This window comes from Mustela nivalis (assembly GCF_964662115.1).
Source record: "Mustela nivalis genome assembly, chromosome: 4".
NCBI classification, from domain to species: Eukaryota; Metazoa; Chordata; class Mammalia; order Carnivora; family Mustelidae; genus Mustela; species Mustela nivalis.
In genome coordinates, this window is record NC_139023.1 from 119,658,042 (window position 1) to 119,670,128 (window position 12,087).

General features: G+C 34.6%; 1 protein-coding gene across 8 annotated transcripts in view; it reads left to right on the forward strand.

Moving 5' to 3' along the window:
- MAPK10 (mitogen-activated protein kinase 10) overlaps positions 1-12,087 on the forward strand; it is a 606,385-nt gene that overhangs the window by 552,296 nt on the left and 42,002 nt on the right. For all 8 annotated transcript variants that reach the window (XM_082726660.1, XM_082726659.1, XM_082726663.1 and 5 more), the window contains 2 exons: positions 678-860; positions 4,719-4,843. In XM_082726660.1, coding sequence (XP_082582786.1) covers positions 678-860; positions 4,719-4,843 — 308 coding nt within the window. The remainder of the gene's footprint in view (positions 1-677; positions 861-4,718; positions 4,844-12,087) is intronic.

Here is a 12,087-nt window from a genome sequence, read left to right on the forward strand (position 1 = left end):
TGGAATGCAGGGGATTACTATCAGAAGTAAAAAAAAATAGGTATAAAATCATAATTCCTTTAAGAACTAGAAATCTTTAAAATTTCTAGAGAAGAATAATGAGAAGAATAATGAGTTATTTATCATCAAAAATTATACTGATCCCATATTTGATGCATTAGTAAGATGAAGAGATGATGAAATTTCCTAGAGAAAGGAAGAGAAAAATCTTAAAAAGGAATTTTAAAAAATGTAAATGAATCTTATAAAATATTTATGTATTTGTCATTTTTAGTAAACAAATGATTGGGGTAATTTCATGATGAAAATATTTTGTGCCATATTTTTTCTCATTTAAATCACATGGTTATATAGAAGCCTTTCTCAATATAAGAAATTCTTCTTCTGTCATTTAAATAGCTTTTCATCTTTACAACTCAAGGACTATTTCATGATATCCTATTTTGTTCAGTAATGCTAGTTCCCCAAAAGTGTATTTATGCCACAGGTGAATTTAAAATTCCAGAAGAGTCATTGTCTGACAATTCTGGTTTTATATTCTAATCCTTTCTGCTTATTAAACTCCAATTATGTTGGTGATTGCTCAGGATTTGGAGAAGCAGTTAGTCTCCCAACTAGTGAAAGGCAAGACCTAGTAGGTTTGCACTTTTTTTTGCCCTTAACCATTCAATTCTCAGATATTGACCAGTGGAACAAGGTAATTGAGCAACTAGGAACACCATGTCCTGAATTCATGAAGAAATTGCAACCTACAGTAAGAAACTATGTGGAGAATCGGCCCAAGTATGCAGGACTCACCTTCCCCAAGCTCTTTCCAGATTCCCTCTTCCCAGCGGACTCTGAGCACAATAAACTCAAAGGTATGCCCATCAGGGAAAATTTCAGAATTACCATGAGGGCGATGGCCTAAATAATGGTAGGGACAAATGATAGAGACACCTCTCTTTAACTTGAACTACCTCAATTTAAGGAGTATTTTTTAAAGATTTTTAAAATTATTATTATTATTGTGTTGACTAAGAGCATGTGATCAAGGATTTTAGAATTGTGTGGATATTCAGAGGGAAAGATAGTAATAAAGGACGTGACAGTGGTATGGGTAAACTATGTCATGAGGCTTATTTGGAATCTCAAAATTCTTTTGCAGTGTAACTCTAAAAGACCAATGTGATACACATTGAAGTCATTGTTCCAATTCTTTTTATTACCCTGGGGAATATTTTCAACACAGTTTTTGGTTGTGAAATCTTGGAGATGCTGGTGTTTTGAGTTTTTTAATTTGTATTTTATAGAATGTTCAACCACTATTTTTTCAGAGTGACAAATGAGATTTACTTACACATTTTATATTCAATAGAAATATTTTCATTAGTAAGTAGTTCTTACTACTACTATGTCTGTAGTTAAGAACTTCAGTAACAAATCTTAGTTTCTTCACCCATAAAACTTGGATAATAATGCCTTAGTCATAGGATTAGAGACAAGGGATAAATTTCGCAATGTTTAAATATATACTATAAATAATATTCTATTTCTTATTTTTATTTAGAACATTTAGAAAACTGATTTTGAAACAAATTTGATTTTTTTCCTTGCCCAGGCTCAACCACTGTCCCTGAAAATCTGTGTGGACCTGGATGAGTTATCTAAACTATCTATACTTCCTTTAACAAATGAAAGTAGAAAGTATCTACCTTAGGATCATTGGGAGGATTAACTGAGTAAATATTTTGTCAAGTGCTTAGAACAATGCCTGCCTCACAGGAAATACTCAATAGCTGTTAGACATTTAAAAAAACATAATAATTATTATTTAAAATGTAACTGTATCTATCAAAAAAGAAAAAGTGGTGCTATCTCCCAGGTCTTATCATCCCCAGACTTTTATCTCGTGGGTTTTAAGTGTGCAGCGTCATTCCTGTGTTCGCGACAGCTTTATTGCATGGTTGGGTTTCTTCCTTCAGTTGGCTGCACAGTCAATGGCAACAGACTAAATGATTACTAAATATGCTGCTTTTAAGATCAACACTGCCTATATACAGATTGAAGAAGAGCTAATACTCCAAATAGAGATTTGAAGAATTTAATGTTTTTATGATGCTAATTGACATGTCAGGCAAAAGTAATCCCTTTATATGAAGACACTTGTCATATAACGATGTGGGGATGATAAAAGCCCTGATCAAATTATTTGAGATAATGACAGCACTTGTAGAAAAACCACTAAATAAAATACCATGCTTCATAATGTAATTCCGACTTTCTTGAGCTTTTTTGTTTTCAATCATTTTCAATCTCTATGATTATAGTATTTTTATAAATTATATGCTAGTTTATATATTTATAATTATTTAAGATGATTTTAATATAAAAAATTGGTAAATTATAAGGAATTATACAAATAATCAGAGAGAAGAATTCTTTCTATTGTTACTTAAAAAGAGCATAAAACATTTACAAATAAAACAATGAGAGAGGAGAAATTGAAACATTTTCTTCCTCCTCATTTTGTTCCCTTCAAATAGTATTGGTCATTGTTTTTGAGAGAGATTCTTTGGTATTACTATAGTTCATGCCCCTACTGATGAGGAGCCCATTCCAACCCTCACCCATTCTAAGAGCAGAAACATGGAGGGTTTGATGGGAGAATCTGTGGGAGGTGGGTGTGTGTGTCTGGGTATAAAATCAGTTACAAATCAAAGAGATCTTTGAATCAATGAAATGAATAAATGTACCCCTGTTGGGCCATTAGAGGGAGTCATGAAACAAATAAAATATTTTTCCCATAAAATTTTTGAATCAGATTGGAGCTGTATTTTCTGTAAAATTTTATATCTTCAGAGATTGAAAACTAGGTCTCTTTTTGCACTGTTGTTAAATAATTATACTTACTTACTATTATTAATTATACTTACTGATTGTATTTACTGATATACTTACTTACTGATTAGCACCATTTGTTTATTTTTTGGCCTCTCTGATACCTCACACTGTAGCTGACACAGAGTAGACATTTAGTATTTTAAAAACTGAACTAGATCAGCATGGTTGCTGATCTATGTGTGGATTCTTACTCTCAGATCTGTCCCCTCCTGTCTATCCTTGCAGCTTCTCCCCCTGTTAAAGCCTTCATCTCTCTCCCATCCTCAAAAAAGTCACTCCTGACCTCCTTGTCTCCCTCTAGACAATACTTTATCCATTTTTTTCCTTCTCAGAAAAGCTTTTAAAAAGAGCAAACTGCATCCACTTTATCTGCTTCCTTTTAAAAAACTTCATTCTTTCCCATTTATTTTTAATTACATTTTTAATTTCCCATTTATTTATTTATTTATTTATTTTAATTTTTTAATTTTTTTTATTTTTTTTTAAAGATTTTATTTATTTATTTGACAGAGAGAGATCACAAGATCACAAGTAGGCAGAGAGGCAGGCAGAGAGAGAGAGAGAGGAGGAAGCAGGCTCCCTGCTGAGCAGAGAGCCCGATGCGGGACTCGATCCCAGGACCCTGAGATCATGACCTGAGCTGAAGGCAGCGGCTTAACCCACTGAGCCACCCAGGCGCCCCTAATTTTTTTATTTTTTATAAACATATATATTTATCCCTAGGGGTACAGGTCTGTGAATCACCAGGTTTACACACTTCACAGCACTCACCAAAGCCCATACCCTCCCCAATGTCCATAATCCCACCCCCTCCTCCCAATCCCCCTCCCCCCAGCAACCCTCAGTTTGTTTTGTGAGATTAAGAGTCACTTATGGTTTGTCTCCCTCCCAATCCCATCTTGTTTCATTTATTCTTCTCCTACCCACTTAAGCCCCAATGTTGCATCACCACGTCCTCATATCAGGGAGATCATATGATAGTTGTCTTTCTCTGTTTGACTGATTTCACTAAGCATGATACGCTCTAGTTCCATCCATGTTGTCGCAAATGAAAATCCCATTTATTTTTAATTACATTTATTTTTAATTTATTTTATTTTAGTTACCTCCTCAGAGGTAACTATTATTTTCAGTTTGTTGATTATTCATGTGGACCTTTTCTATACATTTATATACATTAATAGGAAGAGAGGGAAATTTTATTGGGAAGGGGCAGATGTACACAAATGGTAACATGATCTGTGGATTTTTCTTGCAACTTCATTTTTTTGCTTAATAACATGTTCATGTTCATATAAATCTACCTCGTTCTTTTAAACTGCTAACTACAATTCCATGGTACATTTGGACCATAGTTCATTTTTCTTTTTTTTTGCTCTTTAGATGGAAATTTGACTGTTTAAAGTTATTTTTTTATTCCATAACCAACGCTGCAGTGAACATCCTTTCTGTATTTTTTTCATGAACATGCACTATTGTTTCTCTAGGCTATATACCTTAAAGTGGAACTGATGGGTCGTAAGGTATTCACATGTAAAATTTTTAATGGATAGTCCGAATTTGCCTCATAAAAATATTTATCAATGTATAATGTACAACATGAATGAATTTACCCAGTGTTAGTAAATATCATGCCACCTTTATTTTTTTAATCTGATGAATAAAAATTATTTCCTTGTTTCATTTTGCATTTCCCTAGTCACTTGGTAAAGTTGCTTGATGTTTGGAAAGAAGGTGCTAGCTTATCTTTGTTTTCTTAATTTCCTCCTCCCTTCAACAAATCTTCCTGTCAAAGTCAAAATTTTACTAACTGTTTCTCTCACTCATCCTTTCAGCCAGCCAAGCCAGGGACTTACTGTCAAAGATGCTAGTGATCGACCCAGCAAAAAGAATATCGGTGGATGACGCCTTACAGCATCCTTACATCAATGTTTGGTATGACCCTGCCGAAGTGGAGGCGGTAAGGCATAGACTCATGGACTTTCCTTCCTCAGACAAATCAGAGTAACCAGGTGCTCAGTGTGGAGAACTGCAAGAGAGTCAGAAACCAAAAGCACACATGAAGGACTCCATGCAATTCCTAAGTTACAAAGTTATTACCTTCCCCTCTAAGAGTTATTTCTTTAACCATACATGTATTTTTTTTAAAAAAATATTTATTTATTTATTTGACAGAGATACAGTGACAGAGGGAGTGTGCTCCTTCTTCAGGGTTTTCCATGAGAGATGATGATTTATTTAGTACAAAAAGCCTTAGCCATCCATGAAACACAACCATTTGTTCTTGCTAAATTGTTAACATGTCCTGTATTTACTTTTTTTAATTCCCAGCTCTCCTGATACAAACTAAGTAGCAGAAATCATAATAGAGAATAAATTGCTTTGCCTCTCTTTCCTTGGTAAGATGCCCGTCATTAGTTAATGCGGCACTACAAACATTTTCCAGAGGGAGTTTTCACCAGGCCATTGGTGACTTTGTGAAACCTCACACAGATTAGATGAGAAAAAATCGGTAGTCCAATGCAGAGTATTTCAAGTTTATTCTAAATTTACTGTCATAGTAAGATGAACCTCCACATTATAAATCTAGGCAGAGTTTAGGAATTTTCTCAGAAGCATCACTTTATCACTTCTTCTTCTTTTTTTTTTAACTCTTTCAATCCATTCAATATCTTCTCACCCATCTCTTTCTTATATCTTTGCCTTTCCCTTTTCTGTATGGAGGAGACAAGACTAAGGGTTGTTGTTCCCCATGTGTCTTCTATATGCTTCCTAATGGGAAAGTCCTTTTGTCCCTCTTCTAAATGTTACCATAAACAATGTTATCTTCTCCTCAAAGCCTCAATATCCCAAATTCTTAGAATACCTCTCTGCTAAATGATATATTTTTTAACGTAACAACTTCAAATTACTTTGCTTGAATGGGCTTTTAACATTCTATTTGAAATACTCTCTTGGCTTGTTTTCTCATATCTTTCTCTGTACCAAAGTATTCTTTCTTGAGCATAATTTTGCTTTGTTTCAGTTTCCTTTTGTTTTATTGTGCACTTGCCCATGTCAAGATGCAAAATTCAAACTGACATAATTCTTATCCCTTCATCCTTCACTGGGGAAGTGAGAGCTGACAGATAGGAGAGAAGATTAGGGAGAATTAAACTTTATAAACATAATATTCAAGAAACTACTTTCTATAGTAGTCCAATCCTTATACATTCAAAATTTTAGAGAAAACACTTCAGTGATAAATGAGTCTCTCAAGTGTGGAAACTGGGGTGTAATATTCCTTGGTGACATTTTCTTAAAATCTGTTCTCTTAAGCAGTTTTATACTGATATTGACTTTTCACTTTGCTTAGAATTTTTAGTCACCTGATTTGATTCTTACAAAATAAAGTCCTAATATTTTTATGGATAAAAGAATCACTTTTAGTCTCCCACTCTTGGGAAGTACTTTCAAAGATGTTTTTGGGAGAATGAGGTAATGAAATAAGTAAGAGAGAGTACGATGTGTATATATGTGGAAGGTAAGTGTAAACATTTTCTTGTGGATAATTTTCAAGAAAATACTTTAGGTTATGTTGATAAAAATTTTAGGCAAACAAATTATTTGAAATTGCTGCTCCTCATTTATTTTGATCATTCAAATCATATGGTGTCTTTATTTTTTCTTAGATCTATTGTAATATGTGTAATCTGTTTTTAATAGATAGTAACCCAGAGTTTAATTGCAATAGTAAAGTCTGCATTTGTAAGTCACTTGTGATTATGTTGCCTATAAAAGAGATAGTTGTTTAGAATCTATAACAACATATTAATGAATAGCATCAGTGAGTATTTAAAATTTGACTTTTTATGAAAAATTTCTTTGAAGGATAAAAAGGTAAGATTTAGGGCACTAAAATGGCTAGAGCTCTTTTCTCCCTCATTTCAATATTGTCATCCTGGGGAATGGATAGTAACAATGTTTAAGATGTGAATTTTAGGGGAAGGATTTGATAGATCCAGGAGATTTTGGAAAAGGGATCACTTAATGCAAAGAAGAACAGCAGGTATTTAACATTTAGATTGGGATCATTGGTCATACAAGGGTAAACATGTGTCACATCTAGACATGTTGCAGTGAATAGTCAGAATCCTGACCGCAGGGCAAGGATAATTTATTACTCTATAAAATGTACTATAGAAGTCACAACTAGGAAGAGACAGATCCTAAAGATGCTAGAAGCAGTGTTCAACTATGCTTTCTGCAATACACTTAGACATAATGCCTTTGTTATTGCATGTTAACATGCATTTAAAGTAAAATGACCTTTCTTTATGAATGCATGACAAAGCTATAATTTCAAAGATATGTTTTCTGCATTTTGCAAAATAAACTCTGGTGTGTTCTATAATCTAAGCAAATGGAAATATTGAATAATCAGAATTTCCATGATTAGAAGCCATCCAGGATATCCAGGCTCAGGAAGCCTTCAATAACTCACATGATGTTTAGAGAGAAGAAAATGCAAAGATGAGAGGAGAGAAAAAAAATATGTTACATCGAAAGAAAATAGAGGCAAGGGGAGAAGGATAAAGAAGAAAGTGCAAGAGAATGTGATGTTTTTGGGGAAAATGGGAAGGAGAGGAGAGAAATGCTATGTGTACTAATCTATTCATCATACTACAAGCTGTCTTATCACCTGTTTCCAAAAGTGCCAACATACTTAGATGAAAAGAGAAGAGCTTATGAATGCTGTCATAACTCTAAGAGAGAAAGTAATTCATGCGGCCATGAAGTTGGGGAATTAAAAATTGAATGTCAAGGTTAATGGTGATCTGTGTAATAGTGCATAAAGAGTTTTAAAGTTGCAACTGCTCAAATTATTAGCAACTTCTTATTCAAATAATGTTCAGAGTAACAAAAGAATGTGCCCTAAACAGAGTGCAAAGGCCACATCTAGTGTCAATCCTTTTTCACAAAAAAGTTGGAAGGCATTCTAACTCTGGTTAAATATTCATATAACATGAATATATTAAATATGTTAAATATTCATGTTAAATATTCATTATAACAAAAACGTTATAATACAAATGCAATTTATTCAGTTGAGTGCATCTTCACAGATACGAAAAATGGGGTAGGTTGAAATTTCTGCTTTCCCACTTACTGGCTGGCCTTGATCAAGTTTTTTAAGCTTTCTGCAACTCAGTTCTCTTAACTCAGAATGGGGAGCATGCATACTTCCTTCACAGTGTTTCTCTGAGAATATAAAGCATAATGTGCTCAGTACAGGACTACCGTCAGTACTGACAGGACTACCATCAGTAAGGATCATATAAATTTTTCTTATTATTATTGCTGTTGTTACTATAAAGAATTTTACATGCAAGCCTCAACTACCTTTTGATATTTGGAAAGATAAATATATTTAGTAAAAAAGACCAGCTGGCCAATAAACTACAGAAGTATTGTACAACATTAAAAAAAAATACAACATTAAAAAAAAAAAGTATGTAGCTCCTACAAGATTTTAAAATGCTGGTCCTTTTCTTGCCTGATATATGCCCACTTCTACCTTGTCAAGTGTAAGAGCATTTGGTGCCATTTATTTAAGCCCAAATAGAGGCACATTATATAGTTCATAAATCCTTGTAATTATCTTTATGAAACTAGAGGATATTCAGGACTGTTTGGGGAATCACTTTAAATACCTTCTCCGTGCTCTGTTAAAGGAACAGTCAGGATTCTTTTCTATCAGATTTCTACCAGATTCTTGAGTGTAGAAATTCTGTTAGAAAACAGTGTTGTTTTCACTTTGCAACCTCTGAGAATAGAGATATAGAGGCACTTCAGGTGCATTATCATGGACTGCAAGCCGAGAAAGAGTGGGTTAACTGTGTTTCAGGACATATAAACAGGGAATTTAAGAAGAATATGAAATGTGGCCCTTTTTAAAGCAGACTTTTATTTTTTTATTATTTTATTTTATTTTTATTTTATTTTATTTTATTTTTAAAGATTTTATTTATTTGACAGACAGAGATCACAAGTAGGCAGAGAGGCAGGCAGAGAGAAAGGAGGAAGCAGACTCCTGGCTGAGCAGGATGTGGGGCTCGATCCCAGGACCCCGGGATCATGACCTGAGCCAAAGGCAGAGGCTTTAACCCACTGAGCCGCCCCTAAAGCAGACTTTTATTTTCCTCAGAAATTCTAGAGCACCCTGAGAAAGGTTTTTATAGTTGTTCTGCATTGCTCGGGCAGTGAGGGAGAGAAAGAGACAAAGAGCAGGTGAGGGAAGGGAGGGACACTTGATACGTTCAGCAACTCAACCAAAGACCTCAAAAGTCATCCCCATAAGGAAGCCAGTTAAAAATGTAGGGGGCAGAGAAGGACATTTGTTTATCTTGGTTCATGACAGAAAGGAAGGATAAGGACCTGACACTAGAACCATCTTCTAAGATGGGACTGATACCGGGGACCAGGCTCATGAGAAGCAGTGTTCAGCCACATCCACTGTTGTGTTGAAGGCCTTGCCTCAGAGAGCCTTAGATACAGTCCTCAATGGTCAAAACGTTATTCTGGAAATCTGGACAGAGGGGTAGTTTGGTCAGTCCGGCAGTTGGTATCTAAGAATTCTTTTCTCTAGTGGGCAAGCCTTGGAGACTTGAGAATCCAGAAAAGTGCTGGCAGGCAACACAGGGCCTTCCATATGGTAGCTGAGTCAAAGTTCCAGGAGGGAACGCTGGAACAGAGGCATGGAACGTGGACCCAGGGCTGAGGAGATTGAGGAGAGAGGCTGGAAATGTTTTGGTTGAGAATATAAATACACTTTTCATCCTTATAGAGACCAAAGAGATGGTGTGATTAATCCAAGCCGTCTGGATAGAATATGGTTAAGAAGGCAAGGTAGCACTGAGTTTGTTTATTATTTCTTACCTAATTCAAAATTAATCAGAGACTTGGGACAGGCTGGGTGGGAATTTAATCTACCTGTACAAATCTTGAGTTAAATCTTCAGATTCCCAGTGAGTGTATAACCCCAGAAACAGATTTTACATATTTTAGCATATTACATATTTTAGCACTGGAGTTCAATTAAAATAACCAATTAGAAAAATATAAGCCCCAAATAGTCAGTAATGTTACACATTACTGTTTGTAACATAAGGTAATTAATAGAGTCTTAAGCGTTTTATTGACATTATTATTTACTATGCATTCCTTTAGGGACTATGTTATTTTTTGCCTCCAGGGAAAGGATTTATGGGAACAAGCTAACCTGGCTATGTTAAGCTCTTTTATTGCAAGGCCATCATAGATTTCCTGCTCTTTGAAGAAAGTTACTACTTGACATTGTTTTAGCCATCTTCTTGTCTGCCATTGTATCTTATCAGTCATTACCAAAGAAAACACATGGAAAGGATTATCAACCATACAGGAAATATGCATTTTTTTAATCTAGTTGTAACATAGATATGCAAATTTTCTTTTATTTATTTTTTAAAGTCCCACTTCTTTTTTTTTTTTTAATTGAAATATAGTTGACACACAGTATTACATTAGTTTTAGGTATGCAACATAGTGATTCTTCAAGTCTATGCATTATACTACAAGTGTAGCTACCACCTGTTACCATATGCTATTACAATATCATTGATTATAGTTCCTGTGCTGCACTTTTGTCATTATGAATTACTCATTCCGTAACAGGAGGCCTGTATCTCTCACTTCCTTTCATTCATTTTGCTCAACCCCCAAACCTTTCCCTTCTGGCAACTATCAATTTGTTTTCTCATTTATTAGTCTGTTTCTGCTTTTTGTTTGTTTCTTTACTCATTTGTTTTTATAGATTTCACATATAAGTGAGATCACATGGTATTTCTCTTTCTCTGTCTGACTTCCTTCACTTAGCATAATACCTGCTAGGTCCATCCATTTGTCTCAAAAGGCAATCTCTCGTTCCTTTTTTATGGCTATGTAATATTCCTCTATGTGTGTATGTGGGTGCATTTACATACCACATGTTCCTTGTCCATTTCTCTGTTGGTGGGTATTTAGGTTGCTTCCATATTTTGGCTATTGTGTAATATTGCTATGAACATAAGGATTCATATATCTTTTCAAATCAATGTTTTCATTTTCTTTGGGCAAATACCCAGTAGAGGAATTACTGAATCATATGATATTTCTATTTTGTTTAAAGATTTATTTATTTGTTTATTTATTTGAAAAAGATTTATTTATTTACATGAGCAGGGGAAGGAGCGAGAGATAGGGATAGGGGAAGCAGACCCCCTGCTTAGCTAGACCAGAGCTCAGTCTCACAACACTGAAATCATGATCAGAGCTAAGACCAAGAGCTGGAAACTTAACCAACGGAGCCACGCAGGCATCCTTAGTATTTATATTTTTAATTCTTCAAAGAATCTCCATAATGTTTTCCACATTGGCTGCACCAGTTTATTTCTCACCAACAGTACATGAAGGTTTTCCTTTCTCCATATCTGGTCTAAAACCTGTTGTTTCTTGTGTTGTTCCTTTCAGCAATTCTGAGAGGTGTTGAGGTGATATCTCATTGTGGTTTTGATTTGCATTTCTCTAATATATTAGTGATATTGAGAATCTTTTCATGTGTCTATTGGCCATCTTTATGTCCTCTTTGGAAAAATGTCTTTCTTTCTAAAGAATCACAAGTATTATGCCAAACAGATAGTCTTGGCATAACAGTAGTTCTCATTGGATTTTTAATTGAATGTGCATACTTTCTTTTATATGTTGGTGTCACTTCTTCAGTTGTTATATGATTGATGAGGAGGCTAAATCTTGTTAACCCAATGTTGGACAATGTGTATTTAGGGAGTATGAGGGATTCAGCCATTTGCTTTCATTTAGGTTGTTTTAATTCTACTCTGCTATTGCCCACTAGGTAAAATACATCAAAAAGAAAAAAAAAATATTTCTTCTCACCCACCTCTCATTTCTTCTTTGTCTTTTCTTTTCTTCTTGGCCTTTTCTCTTTTCTTATTCAGCTCCTATGGAGCTGTTCATATACCCTTTGATTATTCCTTAACAATTTAATATTCATTCATTCATTCCACAAATGTCATTGAACCCAAACTGTGGTAGCCCACTGACCTACAAGTGCTGGTAATTCAGCAGTGAATTTAAAAATGAAAACAAGTTCCTGCTTTCATTGATGTTGGTAGGCTTTTATTCTGTCAA